Source organism: Phyllosticta citribraziliensis, assembly GCF_038025025.1.
Source record: "Phyllosticta citribraziliensis strain CPC 17464 chromosome Unknown J3D65scaffold_1, whole genome shotgun sequence".
Classification (NCBI taxonomy): Eukaryota; Fungi; Ascomycota; class Dothideomycetes; order Botryosphaeriales; family Phyllostictaceae; genus Phyllosticta; species Phyllosticta citribraziliensis.
This window is the reverse complement of record NW_027117338.1, coordinates 1,704,898-1,729,655: the sequence shown is the minus strand read 5'-3', so window position 1 is coordinate 1,729,655 and position 24,758 is coordinate 1,704,898. Positions and strand designations below refer to the sequence as shown.

General features: G+C 54.0%; 12 protein-coding genes across 12 annotated transcripts; 7 read left to right on the top strand and 5 right to left on the bottom strand.

Annotated features, from left to right (window-relative positions):
- The first annotated feature begins 462 nt into the window (after window positions 1-462).
- J3D65DRAFT_610126 (uncharacterized protein) lies at window positions 463-1,869 on the top strand. Its single transcript, XM_066798768.1, has one exon. It carries the CDS (start codon window positions 523-525, stop codon window positions 1,699-1,701), a length of 1,179 nt encoding a protein of 392 aa, XP_066659841.1. The 5' UTR covers window positions 463-522; the 3' UTR covers window positions 1,702-1,869.
- A 144-nt stretch (window positions 1,870-2,013) lies between these two features.
- On the bottom strand, window positions 2,014-3,295 carry J3D65DRAFT_563914 (uncharacterized protein; the record flags this gene model as incomplete). Its single annotated transcript, XM_066797591.1, has 3 exons — window positions 3,219-3,295; window positions 3,047-3,166; window positions 2,014-2,994 (listed from the first exon to the last, which is right to left on the bottom strand). Exons 1-3 carry the CDS (start codon window positions 3,225-3,227, stop codon window positions 2,014-2,016), a joined length of 1,110 nt encoding a protein of 369 aa, XP_066659840.1. The 5' UTR covers window positions 3,228-3,295.
- Window positions 3,296-4,583: 1,288 nt separating this feature from the next.
- Window positions 4,584-6,604, top strand: J3D65DRAFT_546536 (WD40-repeat-containing domain protein; the record flags this gene model as incomplete). Its single annotated transcript, XM_066796819.1, has 2 exons — window positions 4,584-5,223; window positions 5,376-6,604. 2 exons carry the CDS (start codon window positions 4,584-4,586, stop codon window positions 6,602-6,604), a joined length of 1,869 nt encoding a protein of 622 aa, XP_066659839.1.
- A 109-nt stretch (window positions 6,605-6,713) lies between these two features.
- Window positions 6,714-8,596, bottom strand: J3D65DRAFT_610118 (diphthamide biosynthesis protein 1). Its single transcript, XM_066798767.1, has 2 exons — window positions 8,229-8,596; window positions 6,714-8,176 (listed from the first exon to the last, which is right to left on the bottom strand). The coding sequence occupies exons 1-2, from the start codon at window positions 8,413-8,415 to the stop codon at window positions 6,867-6,869; spliced, it is 1,497 nt and encodes a 498-aa protein (XP_066659838.1). The 5' UTR covers window positions 8,416-8,596; the 3' UTR covers window positions 6,714-6,866.
- A 123-nt stretch (window positions 8,597-8,719) lies between these two features.
- J3D65DRAFT_610116 (hydroxymethylglutaryl-CoA lyase) lies at window positions 8,720-10,094 on the top strand. Its single transcript, XM_066798766.1, has 2 exons — window positions 8,720-9,041; window positions 9,090-10,094. Exons 1-2 carry the CDS (start codon window positions 8,784-8,786, stop codon window positions 9,915-9,917), a joined length of 1,086 nt encoding a protein of 361 aa, XP_066659837.1. The 5' UTR covers window positions 8,720-8,783; the 3' UTR covers window positions 9,918-10,094.
- On the bottom strand, window positions 9,908-11,658 carry J3D65DRAFT_610115 (eukaryotic integral membrane protein-domain-containing protein). The gene is made up of 2 exons (XM_066798765.1): window positions 11,073-11,658; window positions 9,908-11,026 (listed from the first exon to the last, which is right to left on the bottom strand). The coding sequence occupies exons 1-2, from the start codon at window positions 11,468-11,470 to the stop codon at window positions 10,324-10,326; spliced, it is 1,101 nt and encodes a 366-aa protein (XP_066659836.1). The 5' UTR covers window positions 11,471-11,658; the 3' UTR covers window positions 9,908-10,323.
- A 96-nt stretch (window positions 11,659-11,754) lies between these two features.
- J3D65DRAFT_563896 (WD40-repeat-containing domain protein) lies at window positions 11,755-14,305 on the top strand. Its single transcript, XM_066797590.1, has 4 exons — window positions 11,755-12,019; window positions 12,165-12,313; window positions 12,365-13,870; window positions 13,924-14,305. The coding sequence occupies exons 1-4, from the start codon at window positions 11,956-11,958 to the stop codon at window positions 13,972-13,974; spliced, it is 1,770 nt and encodes a 589-aa protein (XP_066659835.1). The 5' UTR covers window positions 11,755-11,955; the 3' UTR covers window positions 13,975-14,305.
- A 120-nt stretch (window positions 14,306-14,425) lies between these two features.
- On the top strand, window positions 14,426-17,035 carry J3D65DRAFT_27201 (uncharacterized protein). The gene is made up of 5 exons (XM_066794968.1): window positions 14,426-15,115; window positions 15,169-15,209; window positions 15,272-15,608; window positions 15,661-15,842; window positions 15,893-17,035. The coding sequence occupies exons 1-5, from the start codon at window positions 14,823-14,825 to the stop codon at window positions 16,891-16,893; spliced, it is 1,854 nt and encodes a 617-aa protein (XP_066659834.1). The 5' UTR covers window positions 14,426-14,822; the 3' UTR covers window positions 16,894-17,035.
- A 210-nt stretch (window positions 17,036-17,245) lies between these two features.
- Window positions 17,246-18,525, top strand: J3D65DRAFT_663839 (Metallo-dependent phosphatase-like protein; the record flags this gene model as incomplete). Its single annotated transcript, XM_066802701.1, has 2 exons — window positions 17,246-17,722; window positions 17,962-18,525. The coding sequence occupies 2 exons, from the start codon at window positions 17,246-17,248 to the stop codon at window positions 18,523-18,525; spliced, it is 1,041 nt and encodes a 346-aa protein (XP_066659833.1).
- Window positions 18,395-20,421, bottom strand: J3D65DRAFT_27235 (uncharacterized protein). The gene is made up of 5 exons (XM_066794975.1): window positions 19,825-20,421; window positions 19,474-19,773; window positions 19,194-19,414; window positions 18,777-19,145; window positions 18,395-18,725 (listed from the first exon to the last, which is right to left on the bottom strand). The coding sequence occupies exons 1-5, from the start codon at window positions 20,285-20,287 to the stop codon at window positions 18,690-18,692; spliced, it is 1,389 nt and encodes a 462-aa protein (XP_066659832.1). The 5' UTR covers window positions 20,288-20,421; the 3' UTR covers window positions 18,395-18,689.
- A 198-nt stretch (window positions 20,422-20,619) lies between these two features.
- J3D65DRAFT_599234 (cytochrome P450) lies at window positions 20,620-22,515 on the top strand (the record flags this gene model as incomplete). The annotated part of the gene is made up of 6 exons (XM_066797886.1): window positions 20,620-20,697; window positions 20,752-21,040; window positions 21,078-21,711; window positions 21,762-21,892; window positions 21,951-22,223; window positions 22,283-22,515. 6 exons carry the CDS (start codon window positions 20,620-20,622, stop codon window positions 22,513-22,515), a joined length of 1,638 nt encoding a protein of 545 aa, XP_066659831.1.
- J3D65DRAFT_683030 (uncharacterized protein) lies at window positions 22,374-23,853 on the bottom strand (the record flags this gene model as incomplete). The annotated part of the gene is made up of 4 exons (XM_066803764.1): window positions 22,374-23,038; window positions 23,093-23,479; window positions 23,567-23,631; window positions 23,691-23,853. 4 exons carry the CDS (start codon window positions 23,851-23,853, stop codon window positions 22,682-22,684), a joined length of 972 nt encoding a protein of 323 aa, XP_066659830.1. The 3' UTR covers window positions 22,374-22,681.
- Window positions 23,854-24,758: the final 905 nt, after the last annotated feature.

Sequence of the window (24,758 nt, the reverse complement as noted above, 5' to 3'; positions counted from 1 at the left end):
GATGCCGTCTCCAGAAATTTCCCAGGTACCCATCTATATGCATCCCCTGTGCGACCTGGAATCCCAAACTAATGGTTCTGGCCCATGTGCCATTTCCTGGCCCAGCTGAACTCCAGTCGGCTGGAATCCCGTGTCCCACTCAATGGCGAGTTGAATTATGCATGCGGTTTGCCTCCCGAACGAAACAAGATACGCGAATGGCAATCATGGCGATCTGCCGCGGCTCTTTGCGGTCACGACAGACTATTGGAAGTCCTGCTCTGTTGCTGTGGAAAGCGAATTGGAAATGAATTATCGGAGACCCCGTTTCGCACATTGATTCGCTGCTCTGTCTGTATCTCGCAATACAAATCGCAAGCTCTTTGGTTCAAAGGGTTGTAAATTGTTACCAGTCGATTTTCTGAGCCACTTGGTGCGGCGTCTCACAACTTCATTGTCAACTGCGAGTGGAGATGTGGATCACTCAAGAGAGTCGAATCGGCAAGGAAGTCGCAGTCGGTATCGTCCCAGGTTCCACCGTCAATGTGCCCCTACCCTGGCCGGATCGAGTGCAGTGTCGTCTGGTGTCATGAGGTTGTTCTTTCCCCGGCCATCTCTTGCTCGTTGAGACCAACCCATATAGTTTCCATCCGTCAAGTCAAGTTCCCTCTTCAACTGCTCAGCATTCGACATCCGGTGCTTCATCTCTACGACAGTAAATCTGAATACCTCCACACACTCCCCATATTAGCAGTCATGCATCTCTTATTCGCCAGCATCGCCTTGACAGCTCTGAGCTGCCTACAACTATGCGGAGCATCACTCTCAACGTCTTTGCCGAAGCCACCATGCAGGACGATTACTACTCTCGACGTAGACGGCAGACATGAGTTCAATTATTCCAGACTCTATTTCCTTCAAGATCGCTTCTGGCACACCTTCACATACGATGCAGAAAAAGAGGCCCAATCGATCAAAAGCCATCTCCTGTCGCCAAACATCCAGGGAAGAGTCGACATCACGCGCAAATTCAGCGGACAGGAGCTCAACACCGAGTATCTGTTTGGGTTGTTCGCCAATGTCAAGACCGAAGCCGCCAACAATAGCGTCAACCCATCGATTTTCGGCTACCCGACAGACTATCACATCCAGTCCTTCACCGCCAACCGCGACATTGCGAGCGCTTCGACCATTGTCAATTTCACTAACTCGCTGCTCGGCTCCTTCCCGATTGAAATCCTCACCTGGATCCAATTTGACAAGGACGGACTCATCGCCGAGTACGACGCAACGTATCGGTTCTTCGCGCCGCTGCTGGAAACGACGCTGAGAGCGGTCCTGCCTCGCATCAACAAAAACTCCATGAAGGACGCCATCAAATATTTCCGCAACACACTGGCATCGGCCATCTGCAGTACACACGACCGTCACTGCATCGGCAAAAACCGTCAATACGACAGCAACTTTGCCTGCCGCGCCTTTCTCATAAACGATGTCCGCTTCGGCGAGGCCTGGGAGCTTGGCCGCAATACGCTGCTCTGTCGCAGCTTGCACCAGAACATGGTCGCTTTCAGACCTGAGCTGCATTGTCCTCATATTGGGCCCTCGGGCGGCGACATGTGCGTCGACGATTTGGCATACGCAGCGGTGGTGGCGGAAAAAGTCTACGATACGCCGTTTTTGCCGTGGGATGCTTCTTCATCCCAGTGCAGATGGGAGTAGATGTGACCGGTGACGGACATGGTTGAAGTGGCTGCTCGGTTTTCATTGGCATGTTCTGTTTCCTTGTGTCGTTTTGGCGAGCATCAACTTGTTCGAGAAAGGCCTTCTTGTTCCATGGCAGAAGAGGTGTTCGTTGGCTTCTTTAACTAATCGATGAATGTTTTGCGGTTGAAATTAGCCCACGAAGTAAGCTGCGTCGCATCTTGAGCACAGTGACCCATGATAAGGTACCATCTGGGCCAGACTCGGGAACATGCAAACACATACACGATCGCAACGGGAAGCTTTCAAGTTCCAATTTGCTGAAATACATCACAGCTTCAGCTTCTTACTCAGATCATCCCATCGTCCAGAGCGGAGCGGATCGAGTTTCCTCAATTCCGAAAGCCATTCTGCCATCTCCTCATCCAATTCGACGTTGTTTCCTTCTCTCAGTTGTTTGAGCGCGACGGCCGTGTCCAATAGTGCTCGGTAGATCCATTTGCAGTCCTCAGCCCCATCAAGCATGTCCTTGATGCTCTCCAATTCTTCTTCTACAAACTCCTGCCGCACGTTTCTATCCAAGTTGAAAATTATCCGCGCGTTCTGGGGCGTCGCCTCATCGAGCGCGCTCATGAGGTTGGCATGGTAAAACCACAACGATTGGTCGTAGGGATCCGTGTACAGGGCCTTTTGTATCAATTCGAATTCCGCCTTGAGAAATTTGCGTCGCGTCTCCTCGTCTGCGCTGCGCTCGTCGAGCAGCCGCGGTATCAACTTGGTGCGATTGTGCCAGGCCGAGAAATTCGACAGGTTGGTGTTGATCATCTTGGTCGTGTACTCAAACTCTGGCTCGGTCATGCTGGTCTTCTGCCCGTCCTCCGAGGGTAGTGCTTCCAGGCGCGCGACTACAAATCTCCGGTAGCTCCAGCCGTGAAAGTTTCGACTGTCGCGACTCAGCATCTTGCCGACAAGACCAAGCTCTTCTTGCCACAGACCTCGTGCTTGGGACTGTGGCAGAAGCTCCGTGGATTGTTGCAGCAGCCATTGCCGGTGATTCCATATCCAGTAGCACTTGGGAAACTTCATCAAAAGCGGTATGGTAAATCGCAGGTCGTCGGCAATGTACCCCAGAATTGTTTGCTGGGCCGTGGATAGACCCTCAGATTCAACGGCCTCCTTTCCCTGTGCATTTCGAAATATGTCTTGTAGGATTACGCGACGATGGTTCCAGACGGTGTAGTATTCGGGGTTTTGCGAAAGTAGCTTCGACGTAAGGGCAAGAGCTTCTTCTGTGTACTGCTTATCGGCGACCTGAGAGACCGCGTCAGCTTGCCTTTATTGGAGAACGGACAGCGTCTTGAACCTTTGCATTCACCAGCGCGACCAGTCCTTTGTATTGCTCAATCTGCTGGCGCTCCTTTTGCCTCGCCTGTTCCGTGCGCTCGGTGCGCTCAGCCGCCGCCGCCGTGCGCGGAACGCCATGCTGGTCTCGTTAGAACTTGCTGGTGTGGCGTAGAAGGGCAAGTTCGACGCACGCTGGCCATTTCAACTTCCTGGGCGGGCTGGGCTGAGAAAGGGCTGGAGTTGTTGTTGTGGAGGAGGTAAGCTTCGGTGGCAGGGTCTGGGTGTCTAGCGCGCTCTCCGGTTTCGTCATCGGAAATCGTACCCGGACCGCTACCCAAACGTCACCCGATGACCTGCAACCTCCTTGACCTTTCCTCTCCAGCAGCCTCAGGGTCGCCGATATTTTACTAACGAGCAGGTTTCACGCCAGACGTTGCATCTCTTTGTCCCTGGCCAAATCATTGCTATTACCTCCAGCCGCTGTCCTCGCTCTTCGCTCAATTCCCCATCAGGACGGCACTCGTCGCGGATTTTCTTTCCCCTGGACGCGTTTGTCTAGATTCCACTGTCTTCGTCCTGCGTCCCAGCGTGTTCCACAGCGGGCTGGTACCTTGTCGCGTTGACCTCAATCAAAACTACGTCCTCCCAACTTTTGTCCTCGTTCGCGCCTCGCGCTTTTCCGCCCAACAGTCAGCGTCAACATGGAGCCCGCAAAGAAGGACTCGCCCAGATTTCTTACCGGATTGGAAAAGTCTCGCTATGCTGATCACTCTGTTTTGCCAAAGGCCGGCAGCGGCTTAGACTTTTCCAACATCCCAACTCTTACCCCGCCGCCGACTCCACCAAAATCCATCCATTCGTACAGCCAAGGATACCCCGCAAGCAGTTCGGACTCTTCAAAGCGTGTTCAATTTGGAAATCATAAAAATACTAGATCGGAACCTGTGAAGGGGCACCTGTTGACTCCTCCGAGCAGTCCTCCGAAGCCGGTCTTCGACTTGGCCAGCACCTTTTCTCTCAACCCAACATATCAGAATCAAGGGAGCTCGATACGCCGTTAGCGACGACTGTCCGACAGTTCTCAGCCTCCAAAATGGGCTCTGAGAGGACAAGTTTGCCCATCCAAATCATACGAGAACAACAACTTTCTGGCTCCTTCTGATGTCCTCACACAGATCGATGGCATGGATGAAGATGTGGACATGCCTGATGCCTCTCCCGCCGACGAATCCATCTCTGGTGGGCTATTGAAACTCTCTTTGGATGAGAACGACATTTGTCAGGTCAAAGATGCCGATGGAGACATTAGGCTTCCAGATGCCACCTCTGTACCTGGTGGAAGCTCGGACGATACGGCTCGAAGGCACGCGATGTCCATTGATCTCACCAATCCGGTCAACGTTGCATTTCCAAGTCCTGGTCGTGATATGCTGGAAACACCAACGCCTCTCATCCCGGCAACTCAGGCGGCTGACGCGTATCCGTTCCCGCAGCAAGAACGTAAAGCGAGTATTCTGTCGCCGCTTGCGCTTCGAGACCGTGGCTCGATTTTCAAAATGCGGAGAGGATCTTTCCCCAGTGGCTCTCATGTGCGAGAACGTATCGCAAGCAGGTGCTTGGACAGATTTATTCCTCCGCGGAAATCACCCACAACCTCCAGGGAGACATTGCGATTGAGCACGCCGGCGGAAAACTTGTCTGAGGTCGAGAAATTCACACGCCAACGACATCCTGAGTTTGATCCTTTTGGCCAACACGTTCCACGCAGCACAAGGATCCAATCGTACCAGAACCTCCAAGGTGCTGTTCGACCTGCTGGAATCGGCCCAAGCTCACCCAGCCCGGAAGGTATTCTAGCTCCTCGACATGGCAGTCGTGAGGTCAGCAACGGAGCAGTGTGGAATGTCGGCGGATCTGCCATAGTCACGGACAGTGTACCTGGCATACCCGATGGCAGAGGGGGCATGCTGAGCAGCGGGACCAACGCTCCGTTGCATACGACCATGTTCCTCACCCAGGTCGACTCTGAGAGTGCTCAGGAGGAGCATGAGCGCCGGCTGGCGCATGCAATGGATATAGATACGTCTAGCCGTGTGCTTGGATCTTTTGACAAGCCAGGAATTCCTCCGGGCGAGAATACTTCTCGCGCTCCGTCCTGGATAAACAGCCAGTGGATCAGAGAAGGATGCACTACAAGTCGTTCCCTTGCTATCATCACAATTTGCTTAAATATGCTGACAAGCAACAGACCCAAAGAAGTCATCACGAGAAAGAAGACCTGTTCCAACCATCCCCTTCAGATACGTTGGCCTCTTACGCGCGACACCTTCTGCTGACATCATGCACAGTACTCGATGCGCCGCGACTCCGGGATGACTTTTACTGCACCGTACTTGCTTACTCGCGCACGGCTAACTGTCTTGCCGTCGGTCTTGCCCACAGCGTCTACTTGTGGTCCGAGACACGAGGTGTGGGCACACCTGAAAGTATCAACGCAAGTTACACAGCACATGTGACCTCTTTATCTTTCTCGTCCAGCGATGGCGGCCAAGCCATACTGGCCATTGGTCGCGCTGACGGCTCCGTTTGCCTGTGGAGTCTGTTTGACGAAGAACCTCGATTCAAAGCTCGGCAACCAGCTCCCATATCATGTCTCTCCTTCAGTCCAAACACAGTCAAGCAATCCTCGATTCGGGACCCGGCTTTGGTGGCCAGTACGGAGACGCTCTTGGTTGGCGATGAAGAAGGTCACGTCTATCTCTTTTCTGTGGAATGGCCCGACGTCACCTCTCGAGACCTTTTCAATTGGCCAGGTGCAATGACCCTGCTTGCCCGAATCAACGTCCACTCCCAGCAGATATGTGGCCTCGCGTGGTCCCCGTACGGTGAATTTTTCGCCTCGGGTGGCAACGACAATCAGTGTTTTCTTTTTGATACCAAGCGCCTCTTTGGTTCGCTCAACAACTTTTGTGCAGCAATGAAGGATCGTTTCCAAGTGACGGACATTGACGCAACAGCCGCAAAGCATTGCTGGACTCTCAACGCAGCCGTCAAAGCCATGGCCTTTTGCCCGTGGCAGCGCGGTCTGCTAGCCATCGGCGGCGGGTCCAACGACCGATGCATCCACTTTTACCACACCTTCAGCGGCGCATGCCTAGCCACCATCGACTGCAGCGCCCAAGTGACGTCGCTCATTTGGAGCACGACGCGACGCGAGATCTGCGCGACATTTGGCTTTGCGCAGCCAGACCACCCGTATCGCGTCGCCGTCTTCAGCTGGCCGGCCTGCGAACAGCTCGTCGCCGTCCCCTGGCCCGACGACCACCGTGCCCTCTTCGCCATAGCGTATCCCGGCGGTCCCAATGACGGGCGTACCCGCGGTGAGGGTGGCGCTTGGTGGTCCCGTACCCAGGTCGAGGGCTGCATCGTTGTCGCCACGAGCGACACCAGCATCAAGTTTCATGAGGTGTGGAGCGAGGAGCGCAGGAAGGCGAAGCCGTTGGGTGCGCTGGGCGGCAGTGAGATTTTGGAGGAGCTGCATGGTGCGGACAGGCATGGTTTGGACACTATTCGGTGAGCTGGGCGGGTGGCTCCTATTGATTTTGACCTTTGTAGAATCGCTCGCTTTCTTCACGGGGGAGACATTCGTTTGTCTACTTCTTTGCGGAGGCGATTGAAAACTTTCTCTTAGAAGATTGTCAATAGCTCGAGCTTCAAAGGTACGACCACAATGTCTGCCATTGCAAGCACCGTCTCCTTTTTGCACCTATGTACACCCAACAATCGCTTTGAGTCCAGTCGCATGATCTATTGGTGGTGTTTTCTCAAACGCTGAACAATTATGCTACAACTTCTACTTGTCCCGCCGTCGTCCTTCCCAGTCCCTCCTTGGCGTAAAAGTCCATGGGATAGACCTCCTGGGCCGCGTCGTCGCCCCTCTCCGCCGCATCCATCCACTTGGCCTCTCGCACGCCCAGCGCGACTAGCGCCTCGTACGGGCTCAGCAGCGGCCGTGGGAACGCGTAGCCCCAGTCGATGCTCAGACGCGGGCACGCAATCTGCACCCACGCCTCGACGCCGCCATCCTCGCAGTCGCCATCGTTGGAGCCCGCCTGCTGCGGCTTCTTCTGCTCCTCGCTCGCGCTCATCAGCTGCAGCTTGCCGGGAAAGATCTCGCTCAGCAGGATCTTGAGGCACGGGATCCTCTTCTTCTTTAGAATGTTTTCGATCATGGTCAGCGTGTGGGGGTTGCCCTGGCGTCCGAGGGCGCCGAGAATCAGTCCCCATTTCTTGGCTTTGCGCGCTGACTGGATCGCCGTCGTGCGCAGGGCGTAGAGGTCGGAATGGGCGTACGTCTCGTGCTTTAGGCGCCGGCTGTACGGGTCGTAGCTGTAGGAGGGCAAGTGCGGGTTTTGGATTTGGGCGGATTCGAGGTGGAAGCGGCCGTCTCCCAGGTACAGAATGAGGTCTGCATATGGCGGGTCATATTTGGAGGCCTTTGTGGTGGCTGATGGGAGGAGAGAAGAGGATTTGGACTTGGGACCGGCGAGTCGTGGCGACGTGCAGCCGAGGATTTCGCCCTTGGAGAGAGGCATGATCTGTGGGACGACTACTTCGTAGCCTTCTCGCCGTAGCTGTGGTGCGATGCCGTGGATGGTGGCGTTGAACTGTATCGTGCCAACCATGGCGATAGTCTTGCCTGGAGCGAAGTTGCGTTGTATCGTGTCGACTAGGTGCTGCGTGTCTATGCCGATACTGACGAAGACGTATAATGTTGCGATTTTTGTGACTGCCACGGGAATCAAACAACTGTGGGCGTAATGCACCAACAGGTCGCAGCCCAGCGCCCGCGCAGTGAAGTCATCTATACAGCATGCGCCGTATGTAACGTCTCCCATAATCGTTGTGGTTATTCCGGGACAAAACTGCGTCAGGATGTCCGAGATTGTGGTGGCGAACAGGAGAAGTCCCTCAGGGAACTGAAGAGCGACTGATTTGTGGTCATTGGAGCGAATGCGATGTATCGTCTTGTGTATTTCGAAATTGTAGTTTGTAGGGAGAAGGGATATGGCTTCGTTGATGTCGGGGTCCTCGAGGATGGACGCGGGGATGTTGTTGAGCGCGCGAGCTGTTCTCCGTGGTGGTGCGACTGCCTAATCTATTAGCATGAGTTTGGACATCATTTCTTCTGGTTCTCTTGCCTTGAATTGCACCGCTATCTTCGATGTTTGCGTTTGGGTCGGGATTTGATCTTGCTGCTGCTGTTCCGGCTGCGGTTTTCCTTCCAACGAACCGTCTCTTGGGTTGCTTAGGAGCCGAATTCTGCTCCGCGTTCAGTTCTTCGACTGGTTCTGGCCCCAGATTCGTCGCCGCGCGGTCTTCCTCCATGGTCGCGCTGCCTGGTGGTGGGGAGATGTGGTTGAGGTCCGGAAATTTTTCCTCGATGAAGTGAGGAGGCCCTCGGAGGCAATGAAAGCGCAGCCTGGGGGAGCGTTTCGTTCGTGAAGTGTGACCTGAGAGCAGAGCTGTCGGAAGCAGTCGAGCGCAGGAGAGGGAGAGAAATATTTGGTGTCGAGCAATAATCGGACGAGTCAAAGCACCGGCGATAATCAGCCCTACCGGCCCATCCCCGGCAATTACCCCACACGATGTCATTCGACCCTGGAGTGACAGCACCCACGCCGCCCGCTCACGTCAAGCTCTGCTCCAAGTTCACTGCAGAAACGAAGGTGTCAAACCTTCACCTCTCGATCATCATGTCTATGGTTCCCAGACGAGCTGGACTTTGCTTGGCCCGTGCTGCCAAATATGGACTCGGCCGCAGGTCTCTCGCAACAGCGACCAGAGCTTCTGACCATGTCCGGCTTGTCGAGGTCGGACCACGCGACGGCCTCCAAAACGAAAGGCAGCAGATCCCCGTCGACACCAAGATTGAATTGGTCGAAAGGCTTGCAGAAACTGGACTGAGGATCTTGGAGGCCGGCAGTTTCGTCAGCCCAAAATGGGTTCCCCAGGTCAGTACAGTAAACAAGCGGAAGCAAACGACAGCTGACAGTTTCGAGATGGCCAATTCCTCCTCTATCCTCGAGCATATCCTCAAAACGCCCCCCAACTCCACCGAGAGCATCAAATATCAGTTCTTGCTTCCCAACACGCGCGGTCTCGACGACTTTCTCAAAGCCTACACGGCCCATGCTCCAACGTCCGCGGCACACAGCAAACCCCAAACGACGATGGAGCCTCCCGAAATCGAGCTGTCCATCTTCACTGCTGCCACCGAAACCTTTACGCGTAAGAACACAAACTGCAGCATCGCCGAGTCGCTGTCGCGCTTTGCTCCGCTGCTCTCGCGCGCCCGCGACGCAAACCTGCGTGTCCGCGCCTACATCAGCGTGGCGCTGGGCTGCCCGTACGAGGGTCCCGACGTCGACCCGCACAAGGTGGCCGAACTGGCCGTTTCGCTGCTCGAAATGGGCGCCGACGTCATCTCCGTTGCTGATACGACGGGCATGGGGACCGCGCCGCGCACCCGCGAACTGCTCAAGACGCTAGCGGCCGCCGGCGTCGAGGCCCAGGACCTGGCTCTCCACTTTCACGACACGTACGGCCAGGCGCTGGTCAATTCTTTGGTCGGCCTGGAGCATGGTGTTAGAGAGTTTGACGCCGCTGTTGCGGGCTTGGGTGGGTGTCCGTTTTCTCCTGGCGCCACGGGAAACGTGGCGACAGAGGACTTGGTCAGATTGTTTGAGAGCTTGGGGCTCAAGACTGGAGTTGACGTTGAGAGACTGGCGGCAGTTGGTGAGTGGATTTCCGGAGAACTGGGGAGACCAAATGACAGTAGAGCGGGCAAGGCAACGTTGGCGAGGTTGAGGAGGGCACCTGGCGAATAATGTCTGAACTATCGTTGAATGGCAATTGCATGAAGAGGAGCAATGAGTTAGCGTAGCATCTGTTTTGCGAGCTCCAAGTAATGGACGTTTTCGGTCCCAAACCATTCAAAACACGTTGCAGTTGGTACCTCGAGTCGGCTTGCAACGCGCTCAATTTGAAGAATCATTCGCCCGAATAACTAGACATTGTTCTTACACCAATATCGGCCATCAGGTGCTATTCCATACCAAAAGGAGATGGTATCGTCCCGACTCCAAGCACGCTAAACAGGCCAGCACAGCCAAACAACTCTTTTTTTTCAGACGCCAAATCGACTGCTCAATGGGCCAACCAGTGAGAGTACAGCGCGTCTTGGGTGTTCTCCTGCAGGCGCCTTCTTGAACATTACCCCTCGCATGTCATGAATTATTCCTTGGTCTGCGTTGGCAGCTGCGGCATCTCGTCATGCCTCTCTGGCTCATACGTCGTCTCTCCAAGGAGTGATGGCCCCGATGTTACCGCTGGTGCAGGCGATTGGGGCTTGCTGGCCGCAGCGTGCAGCCTCTGGTCCAGCACTTTAAGTGCTAATGCCCTCCGACGTTCCGCCTCTTCACGTCTGGCCCCCCTTCCACGTCCCGAGTTCATCAGACTGGGAAGCCCACCCTCGGCCCTTGCCGTTGCTTGTTCGTTCCCGGCATCAATGTCTTCGATGGAGAATGGCGTGCACACCTTGATTGCGACCAGGACATTGTAGACTTGGTCGCAAAAGAGGCCAACTGGCATCTGCAGAGGCTCTGGCCAAAATTGCGCAAAGCTGAAAGTGTCACTGGCGTCACCACGGACCCAGCTATCCTCGCCAGTCGCAGCAGATATCAACGAGGGGCTCTTGCGGTAAAAGCGCAGATATATCCAGGCTGTGAAGAATCCGAACCACGCGAGGAACATTGCGGTTTCAGTCCCAAAGACGAGGCCTGAGATTGTGTTTGCGACGAGGAATATGGCAGGGAAATGCTTGACGCGCATGCGAATCGCGCCGCGGAAGAGGGACACGGTGTGCTCAGGGACAAGTTGTTTGAACGAGACTAGGAAGGCGGCTTGGATGGAGATGCCGCCAGAGATGGTTGCCGTGCTATTCAAAGTCAGTTCGAACAGAAGGGGTAGATGGGGAATAGTACAGTGCTTCGTCATTCTTGGAAAGGGCATAGGCCACGATGTAGAGAACAAAGGTCAGGACATTGGGTATCATGGAAACGAAAAGGATGAACTTTGAAAACTCGGCGGAGCTCCATGCGCGCTCGAGATAGCGACCCCCGTAGAAGACGGTCAGGGCAGTAATCAGGAGGCCAAAGATGTTTTGCTCAACAACCGTAGCGACGACGAAGACCCATGGGTAGACAATGGCGGTGGAAGGGATAATGGCCAGGTACGGGGCTCCCTCGCCGACGGTGTGGAGCGGTTTCCCCAGACCCTGGACCCAATCGCTGTAGCCAGGCCGGAGAATCCAGTTAAGGAGAGTAAAGGTGGTGAGCGTGACAAGCAGCCCCCGAGTCAGAGGGGGGATGTTGACGCGCATGGTGCAGCTCGGTTGGTGCTGCGGGGATGGCGGACGCGGACTCGGCGCGCTGGATCGAGACTCGGGGCCGACTCGCGGTGCGTTGAGGCGAGGTGAAGAGCGAGAGTAGCTGGAAGAGCCCCGAGAGGCGCAGGTTGGAGACTCGGACGGAGTCGTGATGGAGGTGGAGTCTCTGGGTAGGGTTGCTGGGAAGACGTGGATGTGCAGGGCCGGCGCCGATCATGACTGACCCCGGTGCTTCGAGCCAAGCCAAGCCCTCTGCTGCCGTCTGCCGCTGCCCATCTCTGGTCTCGTCTCGTCTCGTCTCGTCCATCTCGCCTCAAGCCGCTCCACCGACGCCCAGCTGTCCAACTATCCACCTTACCTACTCGTCCACCAATTCCTCCCCCCAATCACCACCCAACCGGCTCCTACGCCCTGCCCCGCCTCGCATCGCGCGCAACTCAACCTTTCCGCCCTCTTTCTGCGCGCGACAACCATGCGCCATGACAGAGCACCTGTCCTCCAACGTTGTCAACTACCTAGTATGGAGGTATCTGCAAGAAGCTGGTACGCCCCTCGTCCACCCATCTACCAGCATGGCCACCGATCCTCGCGCTGGCTGAAGCCCCGGCGCGTGCGGATCACGGCCCGCCAAAGCTTGGCCTCCTGTCCCCGTCGTCTTTGTCGCTCCATGACGTCTAATTTCTCGTAGGATACGCCAAAGCTGCCCTGGCTCTGGCGCACGACTGGCACGATGAACCAGACACGCTTCCATTTGCCGACAGAGTCCAGACACACACCATGCTGCGCATGCTCCAGGATGGTTTATGGCTGGATGAAATGCGCGCCTCGGCCTCGAATGTACGTGTCGTGCTGTCCAATCCATCAACCGCTCCCCTCTGACGAAAACAGGGTGCCGAGCCGCGCAGGTACCAATTCGGCCAAGACCACGGAAGACCCTTTGCTCGGTACAATGCCGAAGCGCGTCGAAGAAAGCTGTCATCGAGCCGCCGCGAACGCAAGGCCATCGTCAACGGCGACGTTGTTGATGGCGCCCAGCCACCCCGCAAGAAGAAGAAGCCAAGCTCGACAACAGAAAGCCACGTCAATGGAGACGTCGTCATGGATACGAATGGCGCCCCTGCCGAATCTGAAGCCGTCGTCACTGACGCAGAATCACTTGTCGAAGAAGAGGTTGCACCGCTGGTGACGACACTGACTTTGGGCGAAAGCAGCGGTCTTCAGACGGAGAAGTTCACCAACCTGGGACCGCAAACAACGTTTTTAAGAGTCAACGAACCCGACACCACGATTGTCCATACGGAGTGGAGTCCAACAGAGCCGCAGCTTTTATTGACAGCAGGAGAGTCATTATTGCGAATTTATTGTATACCCAGCGCTTCACATGCACAGGCAGACGTTCCAACAGAACCGTTATTTCGGGATTTGGACATCGGCCTGGATCACCCAACCGTCACAGCCGTCGAATGGACCTTGCCAGGAGAAGCAGTAGTGGGAACCCTGGAAGACATGATCGCGGACAGTGGAGAACGCGTTACCAAGTGGAAGATGCACCACCTAAGCGAAGGTGGTCTCCAGTCGCGGCTTATATCGGCGGTCCTAGGAAACGTTTTTGCGCTACGATACAACCTATCAGCAAATCTCCTCATCAGCGTCTGCAGTACTGATGTGAATTCACGAATATTTATCTGGAAGGATCTCCGAAGAGAACCAATCTACACAATCCAAACGTCTCAACCAGTTTTCGCCGCCGAGTGGATGTCCGATTCGTCTTTTGTCGTGGCCGGGGTCAGGATACTGGAGATTTACGAAATCGCCAACGGGAAACTCCAGGTTCAAAAATCATATCCCACAGAGACGAACTGGGAAACGCTACGATACGATCCGATTTGCAAGATTATCGCATGCGGCGCGCCGGACGAGTCTCGATTCGGCCTCATTCTTCCAGGCGATTCTGAAATCCGCACCCACAAGTTTGAGCATGGCCACCTCATTACAGGCCTCGAGTTCCAGCCTGTACCTAACCCAGCAGCACTTGACGACGGCTCGCCACGCCTTCTGGCCACCTCTTCGAACGAAGGATTCTGGACACTGCAGTTCTGGAACGCGAAAAAGCCATTCGAGAAGATCCGCCAGCTATCCAGTGGCTCTATTGTAGAGATTGCCTTTTCACCAGATGGATATCTCTTGGCAGCAGGTGGTGGAGACACAGTCACATTTTGGGATCCTGAAGCAGGCGTCTCGAAGATGATGTGGAAACCGGCGCCCAATGACAAAGATCAGTGGGAGAAAACGGTTCAAAATGGAGTAGCCAATGGAGCGGCCACGGAGGATCTTTACCATGCGTTGAAATGGGACTCCGACGGGAAAAAGCTGGCTTACAAGCGGGGCAACCAGGTGAGAGACTGCGAAAACAACCAGACTGATCTTGATCTTGCTAATAGCATCAGGTGGCCATTATCAATTTTTGGGGGATGAATGCTACCCTTCCGAAATCATAACAGTGTAAGAAAAGAGGCGAAGGAGTAGTTGGCGCACATCGGGGGTACGGAAAACTTGCGCTTCTTCGACGGGATTTACGTACGGACAGACGTCAGTTGGCGGGTTGCATAGGACCGAGTTGGGATATGGAGTTCAGCGGTTCGATGGGCAATCAATCGGTACGGAAAACATGTAAATGCCCTAAATTCCAAAGAAACTTAACCGGTTGCAGAGAATGGCAAGTGCTGCCCAATTCTGGTCTGAGACATTGCAAAGCTCGGCTGTCTTGTCAATATATGGTGGTCTCAGCCGCGAAGACTCCTCTGGTCTAATAAACTGCCAACACGAAGCTTAGAACGCAGCGAAGCGGGCTTCGGGAGCGCTAACTGGGCGACGCGGAATTATGCCGCTGTTAGTTCTCGGTTCTGTCGTTTAACGGATCCCAGGTGACGAAAGCCTCTCCCTGGTCATACGTCAAGCTGTTGGCGGCAATAAGAAAAACGGTGTCTCAATTCCGCCAATGTGGGCGCGACTTTAGCCGCTTCTGGCAAGTTCTCATGTCATGGCTTGCGGAGAACCCCACCAAGACTACGGCGCCTCATTGTGGGGAAAGTGGGCATGCTTCCCTGGATGACCAACCCCGCGGACTCTTTTGCTTTTGGCAATTGGTCCTCGATCTTTGATACCGGCCGTGACTTGGTAGCTCACCAGCCTTTCCCGTCTATCGATCCCGGCCAACGGTTGTCAGCGAATTGTCAGCGAGGGACTACGGGTGTTGCATCTGTTCTTAAACTCTCCATCATGGTCCATTTCCCCCGTGGGATTGGAATTGACTTCTTGGCCCCTTCGTTCGGTGTTCTGGACCAAGATGTCTGCGCTCAACCTACCCGAGTCGATCTCGACAAACCATGCCAACGGCGGCATCAATGCCCACCCTACTAATGGCCACTCCGAAGGTCTTGAAAACGGCCGTTGCGATACTGCGACCTCATCTGAAGCCTTTCAGATTCACGAGCAACCCGTCGAGAACTCGCGCAGGCTCAGAATTATCGTCATCGGCGCTGGCTACTCAGGAGTCTACCTCGGAATCCGCATACCAGAGAAGCTCAGAAACGTCGAGCTAGTCATATATGAGAAGAATCCAGGCGTTGGAGGAGTATGGTAGGCTTCTCCTCGTCGACTTGTACTAGAAAGCATGGCTGATTTTCTTTTAGGTGGGAGAATCGATATCCAGGTTGTGCCTGTGACATTCCTTGTTAGTGTTCCATGTCCTTGATGCACTAAATGGGCAAGAATATTCGCGCTCACTTCGAACAGCGCACTCTTATCAATACTCTTTTGAGCCCAACACCAACTGGTCCTCTCTTTACGCGCCAGCACGCGAAATTCAGGCTTACATTGAACGCACTTCCCACAAATATGGTGCTGACAGGTTTGTAAAGCTGTCGCACAAGATCAAAGAATGCAGATGGGATGATCACGATGGAAAGTGGCATGTCAAGGTCGAAGATTTGGAAAATTCGCGAGTTTTTGACGATGAAGCCGAGGTGCTTATTAGTGCCAGGGGAAATTTGAACGACATGGCGTGGCCGGATATCGAGGGTTTGGACAGTTTTCAGGGCGAATTGATGCACTCCGCTAGGTGGAATGAGAGGTCTGTTGGATTAGCCAGCTCCAAGGCTCTGAAGATGCTAACATTGGAACAGCTACGACTTCGTGGGGAAAACTGTAGGGGTTATTGGATCGGGCAGTAGTGCCATCCAAATAATCCCCAATCTTCAGAAACTGCCGGAAATCCGGCTCTCTTGCTTCATTCGTAGCAGGACCTGGATCTCGCCTCCCTTTGGATCGTGCCTGTGGGAAGAACTCGGAATGGAGACGTTTACAAGTAAGGAGCGTTCCACATCAAGCCAAAAGAGTGCAGCTAAAGTATCACAGTCCCTGATGAGTTGAGAGCCAAGTTTGCAGTAGATCCAGATGCGTATCAGCGTTTCCGCCTCGCCATTGAAGAAGATGGAAATTCGCTTCACTCCACCACGCTGCGCGGGACCAGTAAGCAACAAAAGGGCCAAAAGCTCTTTGAGAAGAGTATGAGAGACCGACTTGCTTCTCATCCTGAGATCTTTGCTTCGCTGCTGCCCTCCTTCGCTCCCGGTTGCCGCCGTCTGACTCCTGGGATTGGATTTTTGGAAGCCCTCACTCAGCCAAACGTGTCCTTCATCTCGACCCCAATTACCAAAATCACATCCTCCGGCGTCCTCACGGCCGATTCAAAACATCACTCTGTCGACGTACTCGTCTGCGCCACCGGCTTCCACACCTCCGCGCCCCCACCCTTTCCCGTCATTGGCACACAGGGGATCTCGCTCCAAAAGCACTGGGCTACCCGCGCCACATCTTACCTCTCTCTCGCAGTATCCCCAGAATTTCCCAATCACTTCACAATGCTGGGACCCAACAGCGCAATCGGATCCGGTTCGCTCACCATGATGATCGAGGCCACAGGCGACCACGTCGTCCGTGCGATCCGCAAACTGCAGAAAGACAACATCAAGTCGATGGCTCCGCGTGCGGAGCGCGTTCGGGACTTTACAGCATATGTCGACGCGTACTTCCAGCGCACCGTCTACTCTGATAACTGTCGCAGTTGGTACCGCAGCAAAGACGGCAAAATCTCAGGTTTGTGGCCGGGCAGCCCTTTGCACTGCATCGAGACGTTGAGGAGTTCAAGGTGGGAGGATTGGGAGTATGTGTATATGGGAGAGGAGAGAGGTGGTAAAGAGGTGAATCGCATGGCTTGGTTGGGTAATGGGTGGAGTGAGATTGAGTTTGGCGGAAAGGATCTGGCGTGGTATTTGAACCCGGAGTTCATGGATAAGCCGTTGAAAGGAAAGCCAGAGGAGAAGCGGGTGCTCAAGATCAGGCCATTCTCGTATTGATGGGTTTGAGCTTTGAGAGAGGTTTTCAGATTGTCAACAGTAGACAAACGTTTCTCACGTCTGTTTTCATGCGGACTACTTGCCTTCTACGGTTAGCGCACCATGTTTGGCTGGCTGCGTGCACCCCCAGCGTCGATTGGACTTTCGCTTTGCCTTGGGGCACAGAGCCATCACTTGTTATCGTTCACCCGTCCATGCTGAAACAATGATCAAGTCCATCCAGCAAAGTATCAGCCGCGGCTCAAGGAAGCTGTTCAACCTCCGGCGTCTTCGTTCAAACCTCGGGGGGAGCAGTAGCCGAGTAACCGACAACAACACGACCAGCACGGTGACTCCGACCTGCACCACCACCATGGCGGCACCTCCCAAACCCCAAGGCACCATCAAGACGCGCATCCTCATCATCTCTGACACGCACAGCGCGCCTCTCCAGGCATCGACCGAAGCGGCATCTGACGGCGACAATGCGCGGGCCTTTCAATCGCCGCTTCCGGCAGCCGACGTGCTGCTGCACTGCGGCGACCTCACCATGATGGGCCATTTGGACGAATACCGAGGCGCACTCGACATGATCAGCGCTGTGAACGCGCCGCTCAAGCTTGTCATTGCTGGAAATCATGACATTTCCCTGGACGGCCAATTTTATCATGGAAACAGCAAGGGCGTTGGCATGAGCAATGGTAAGAGGATGCACAAATATGATTTCGATGAGGATATGCCAGACCAGGCGATGGAGATGTGGAAAGGCGAGCTGGCGAATAAAGCGGGCGTCACGTATTTGGAGGAGGGGTTGCATGAGTTTGAGCTGGGTAATGGCGCGAGATTGAAGGTTGGTTTGCTGCTTCTTTACCACTTTCTCTATGCGTTTTGTTTTGCTTTAGTTTCCATCTGTCTTTTCATTGTTCTACAAAATTTCTCTTGCTTCGCAACTCAGTCTTTGCACTGCTCTGCCCTTCGCCGTCCCATATCACGTGACACCGAGGTGTTAGTTTCCATCCATTGCGTCGAACCTTTTCGTCGATTCGGACGTTTCCGAGCCTTTCGGAAATTTCCATTGACATTATCCAGATCTACTCTTCACCCTACCAACCCGAGTTCTGCAACTGGGCGTTTGCCTACGATCACCACGAAGACCGCTTCAATCCTCCAAACCTGCCACCGACACCGCTTCCACCAAACTCTAAACCCTACAAGAATATCGCGGTGACTCCAGTCCCTGAGCTTCCCGCTGCGCGCTCCATTGATGTCTTCATGACACACGGCCCGCCTCTGCGTCGCCTTGACCGCACCGCCACTGGCCTCGACGTTGGCTGTCCGCACCTTTTACGCGCAGCGGAGAGAGCACGACCACGCCTGTATTGCTTTGGCCACATCCATGAGGGATGGGGTGCGGAGAGAGTGTGCTGGGGCGGTGAAGAGAAGGACGGTGTTGTCAAAGAGGTGGAAAAGGTCCAGGTGGACGATGCCGAAGCAGTAAAGAATCACGCGGCGCTAGCAGATGTGAGCGCAGAAGGAGGTAGCCCGCTGAAAGCTGGCGAGGAGACTTTGATGGTCAACGCCAGTATCATGGACTTGGGATACAGTCCGAGCCACGCGCCGTGGTTGGTGGAGCTTGATTTGCCAAAGGCCTAGAGCTGGACACCACGTCGTACCGCTGTCGTGCATCCCGCACATCGCGAAAGCCGTCCTTCTCTTCGGGCGATCAAGATAAAATTTAACATTTGAGTCCTCCGCCCGCCCCGCTTGTCGACAAATTTAAGTCTCCTCTCGGCGTCACTTTGCCAGGAGTTGCGGCCTCAAGATTTCTGTTGCAGAAGGCGCGTCTGTCCAATCTGTCAAAGCGAATCGTTAGCTCATATCTCTCTCCGACTTTTTCAACGTACCTGAATCACGACAAGCCATATGCTCACGCCTGACAAAAGCGCAGCAACGACGTCTCTCTTATGCCCACCAAACAACGCGATGATCCAGCTCAGAAGACTACTTGAGATGAGCGACCAGAAGATCGCTATCCAAAAGAAGTACCTCTGGAAAGTCGGGCTGAAGGTTGAGTTTGTAGCGATGATTCCCACCCCGTAGAAGCAGATGAGAGACACCACAGCGACTATGAGAATGACTAGCCACCCGCGTGTCCATTTGTACGAGCGGCTTATTTGACCATTGCTCTCATACTTAAGGGTCCACGGACGTCTCTCTATCGTCGACTTTGATCGGTTTGTCCAGGCTTTGTAATTCAATCCAGCGAAGCGGTCCTGTGGACGTCAGCCTCTTCAAATCAACAGAAAGTTTGTCTTGCACACCCGTATCCTGTCCTTTTGGTACTCGGACAAAGTTTCGCAAGGCTCAATCACATCTCGGCCGCTCCTTTCAAAGTCTTTGCTGAGCATTACCCAGGTGCCACTTTTCTTCAGGCCTTCGCCGAGCTGCTCCATTTCAAGATGAATAACGTTGAGCCCGCGCAAGCCTGAGTACTCGGGGTCCTCTAGCTTCAGACGCCTTGCCTCGGATTCAACGATCACGTCTTCCGCGGTTTCAGTATTCGCCATCGTGGACCATGATTCTGGAAGGAAGGTTGCGTACCGAAATCACGCATCAAATCCATCGCTCGGGCAACATCTTCCGGGTCTTGTATTCTCTTAGGTTCCATCCTGCTCTCTAGTGTTCGTAACTCTGAGCTGAGATGTTCCAGGCATCTTTGACGCATTCCCGTGAGGTTCGGGATAAACAGGGGCGGGTTCGCGTTTCTGGCCCTGAAAGACGCCTCGCCAAACCGTCGAGCATATTCCTTGGAGTACACTCGAGCGTATTCCGCCTTCTTCTCATTTGTTCGTTGGAGGAGGTTGTGTTGATCCGACGCATCGTCACCGTATGCGCTCGGGACTGCACGAGTCAGCGTCTACGCATGTAATGTTCATCTGGTTGGACACCTACATTGGGATTCGCCGACCTCGAGATCCCGGAGTTCCATCTCTTGGCTACGGTGAGTCATTGTCGTTTTTCCGGTCATTGTGAAGAAATCCACGACGAAGCTAAAGAGCTGATGCCTGTAGTTTAAGGGTCCGGGCTTGCGGTCGAAAGTGGACCCTGAACTCTCGATTTTTGGGGTCCGATTCGTCGGCATCTGTCTGCACGTTGACGCGTGGACACCAGTAAGCAACAGTAATGGACAGGAATCTCTGTACAAGACAGGATCATAGGCTGGCGATGGGGTCCAAGTCGACGGCTGCATCAAGTGGCGCTGGAGATCTCCTGGTGAGCTAATTTCCGGAATCTCAAGCATTTCACGTGAAGATATTACTCTCTGTTGTCTTTGTAGCTTTCCCAGATATTCGTTGGGTACGCTGAACTTTCTCCATCCTGGCGTTTGAATGCTTGAAAGCAGTCGTTCTGGCATTTTCACATGGCACCTAAACAAGTCCTATTGCGCACGGTTCCTGGAAGTTGTGGGGCCAAAGCTACCAATCCGGTATTCCACTGCAGCCACAGGCTTTTTTCACGAATAGAGAGCTGCTGACTGCATCACGCCGTGCAACCGCCCCCACCCTCCTATCTCGCGGCTCTAAACCCTGTAACCGCCCCAGACAGGTGAGGTCAGGCTACGCGCTGGCCAATTCTTTTGCGCGCAGAATTGCTATATCCTCAGCCACCATTCGCAAACCACAGATCCTCTCCTACGTTTGACGATTACCTCAGCTCCTGCTCCTCTCTTTCTGTTATCTTCGTGCCATGTGGCTCCTAGCGCTATTGGTCGCTGTTTGCGGATGGCTGCTTTTGCGATGGATAGAAGCGACCCGCATCGATTCTGTGGGCACTGATCCAGATGTTGATACACATGCCGCCCGCTGATGGATTTTCTAGGAAGAAGCGGCCTTTGGCTTAGCACACGGTTGTGCCCCCCCAAAGGTACTTGGTTTTGTGTGGCCGCTGGGCCTGGACCTGATCGTCGAGGCGTTTCGTGCAGCTGCGTCTGGTCGGATTCTGGCTCTCTTTGACCGGCTTGTCTCTCGCACCGGCACCACGTTTGAGCAGCGATTGCTTGGAGTAAGCGGCATCGACACTATCGACCCTGAGAATATTGAAGCCGTGCTCAACTCCCAATTCAAAGGTGGGGTCGAGCCGTCGTCTGATCCGATTGGAGCGGTGACCCGTTCGTCTGTAGCCACTCTTGTGCTGACCACATTTAGAATTTGGATTCGGCGTCAGAAGACCCACTTTCTTTCCACTGCTTGGTGACGGCATCTTCACCCAAGATGGCTCTGCGTGGAGGCATTCTCGCGAGTTGCTTCGTCCGCAATTCTCAAAAAATCGCGCGCAGCATTTCGAGCAAATTCAGACTGCCGTCCAGAAGCTGGTAAACCAGATTCCCGATGGAAAGCCAGTCGATCTCCAGCCGCTCTTCTTCCGCTTTACTCTGGACACCACAACTTACCTCCTGTTTGGCGAGTCCATCGGCTCCCTCGACGCCACTGGAAGCAGCCATGAATCCGCTACCGAGGAGGCGGATTTTGCCGAAGCCTTTACTGTCGCGCAAGATTTTCTTGCCCAACGAGGTCGCCTCGGAGATCTCTACTGGTTGATCGGTGGCCCCAAATTCTGGCGCGCGTGTAAGACGGTGCATAGATTCGTCGACTCCATGGTGCGAGAGCGACTCGAAAACTCGAACAAAAAAAGTGCGGTGCTGCCCGAAACCGAGTCCAAGCAAGTGTTTCTTGATTCATTATTGCTTGAGAGACAGGACGTATCTGCCATTCGCTCCCAGTTGTTGAATGTGCTTCTGGCTGGAAGGGACACGACGGCTTGCTGCCTTTCATGGACCTTGTAAGCAAACTTATGACCTCTGCAATCCTCTGAACTCACGCCATTGGCAGCCGTCTTCTTACACAACACCCCCATGTCCTTGCAAAGCTCCGCGCAGAAATCCACCAACAAGTTGGAACTGCGCCACCAACTCAGTATCATCTCAAGAAAATGACGTATCTTAGTTGGGTTCTCAAAGAAGGTTGGACCCGGATTCGATGCTCTCATTTTCAATGTACTGATCGTGATTGTGGTGCTAGTCCTGAGGCTGTATCCGTCTGTCCCAATCAACTCTCGCACAGCTCTCAACACGACGACTCTGCCAGTAGGCGGCGGCCCCGACGGCAAATCGCCGATTCTCATTCGACGAGGCATGGCAGTGGGATACTGTGCGTACCTGATGCACCGGCGCAAAGACCTTTACGGGCCTGATGCCTATGAGTTCCGACCAGAGCGCTGGGATGGAGATCTCGAAAAGAGAGTCGGCTGGGGCTACCTGCCTTTCAACGGTGGACCAAGAGTTTGTCTGGGCCGTAAGTTTCTACTGATTCTCTGAAGATGTTGGAGTACCACGGATGCTAACTCATAACAGAGGACTTTGCGCTTCTGGAGGCATCGTTGGCCATTGTGCGCATCATACAGACTTTTCCTGACATTTCCGCATCGTGCCCAGATGGAAAAGACACGACTATTTCCAGTCCGTCAGCTTGCCACGGCCCAGAGAAAAGCGTGCCTGAAGAAGGAAAAATCGGGAGCGAGCGGCAGATGATTACGCTCGTTATTTCCTCGCAAGATGGTTGTTGGGTGAAACCTTCAAGATCCTGACCGGAATGACAGGCCACTTAAATCTATCGATTATGAGACAATGGTTCAATTCCTGCACGAATAGAATATGCAGCATATGTACTTCCTGATGTGCGTTCCCGCCCGTAGTCCGACGAAAACTCAAAAGGCCTTCGTTCGGCTACAACGGCGACATCAGTATCAGCTCTCATCCCTGTGGCGGAGGAAGAGGCGGGAGCACAGTATCATTCGGCAGCATTCCAGACTGTTTCGCCTCATGCAAAGCATACAGAAAGTCAACATCGTCATCCAGCGTCCGCCTATACGTTGGGCCCCTCCAGTCTGGTGGAGGCGGCAGGCGTTCCCATTCATCGCGGAATATTTGAAGGTGGTGTGTTTCCCATTCCATCAGTCTTTTTGCACCCCGTTGCGGCTTCAACGGAAGCACTGTGGATTTTCCTTCTTGCTGCGCGTTTGTGCCAAAGTCGACGAAAGCCTGCAGCTGACGGGGGAGGATCGCAAAAAGCCAGGCCGGTGGAATAGGGTGAATGAACAAGTCTTTGTACTGCATCGCAAGTCAGCTTGTCAATGATTTGAATGTCTGCCGGGGAGATCGTACCTCGAGGCCAGATTCGCTGCGGTCGAAGATCACAACGCCACCGAGAATTCTGTTTTCTGTCCAGTATCCGACGCAGTCTGCTATTCCTCGGGGAGACTGGCTCCAATATAGATAATCGGCGTGGTAAAATAGGGGCCGAGTCGGACGCTTGATCTCTGAACTCTGCTCTGTTGGCTCCTCTGTTGGCTCCTCTGTTGGCTTCTCTACTTGCTCCTTGGTTGGCTCCCCTAATAGCGATTTTGGTTCAAACCTGACTTGGTGCAAGCCCCCATCTGCTTGATTGAATAGATCTGCCCCGATGTTGTGCAGAGCAACAGCAGTCATACCCAGCGGATGTTTCCTGAACTCTTCGCTGCCTAAGGAGCTGTTCTGATACGCTTGTGCCTTCTAGATGCAAGTCAGATATTTTCGCGAATATCACGCGGGGGGTAGGTGCCGTCCCAAAAGGGACTTTTTAGTCTGAGAAGCACAAACCTTGGTGTCAAAATGAAGCAATTCCAAAGAAAATTTGGCTCGAAAAGCCGCGAGTGCGTCGTATGCTTCACGGCAGACGTCGTGTTTCCGTCAACTGGTGGATGAAGCCAAGGACGAGGCTGACGTCCATTATCAAGCGGAAGTCCGTCGAGGATTTGCGCAAAAGTTGTTCGTGCAATTTCAGTCTCTAGAACTCGTGCAATGGTGGTTTTGAGAGCATGGCCATGATCTGGTGAGAGATCGCTGAGGGAAATTCGATCATTAGAAAGCCCTGAGGAGTGGCCCATGGCCGTAGTAGAATGCCGATTGGTGTTTGGAAAGCTCTCATGAAGAGCTGAGGTGTTGATTTCGTGTGAAGGTGGAGGAGGAGGGGTATGGCGCCAATAGGCGCCCGCTGATTTGTGCGAAGGAGCATATCCAATCGTTGACTCCTACCAACTGATTGCTCCATCAGCTTCCTGACACGTCTGGAACTGCGCTCCTCATAACTTGAGTAGCCCAGTTCAGCACCGTTGCTTCCTTCAAAATTTGGTGAGCGCGGAAATTTCCGCCACGTGGTGGAAGTTCAGGCCATTGTGCTTTTTCATAAAATTAATATGCCAGCTAGTCTCTCATCTGCCATCATCTTCGATGGTCTAGTGGTGATGATTTCCGCTTGTCAATACAGTGTGTTGCAAGCGCGGGAGACCGGGGTTCGATGTGAGTTGAAGCGCTGAACTCGCTTGTGCAACCAATCACTAACGAAACGCGCAGTCCCCGTCGGAGAGTACCACTTCATCATGGCATGACCCAAATTCTTTTTTTTTAAACTCTTTTTCCCCTTTTTGTCTTTACACCCTTCTACTTAGGAAGGCAGATGTGTTTTAGGTGCCGTTGCCGTCCGTTCCATATCCGCATTCTGGTCCAAGCGCATGGGTATCTCAGCTGCTGAGCTGGTAGCCTTTTGCTCCATTGTGCAGCGTCTCCACTCTAGACGCATGCATCGACGAGGCTGCCTCAGTACGGACGCGAGCTGCAACAATTCCCTTACAACAGTTTGACAAGTCTCTGAACTCGCTGTGATCTCAGACATGGGCTCACGTCTTCCAGGAACCTTCCCGCCTTGTTGCAAAATGCAGCGCTGCTCCCCGAGCCCCGCGGAAGCAGCGCAAACTGGCTTCACTCGCTGCGCGCGAGTGCCACTTTGACCGCC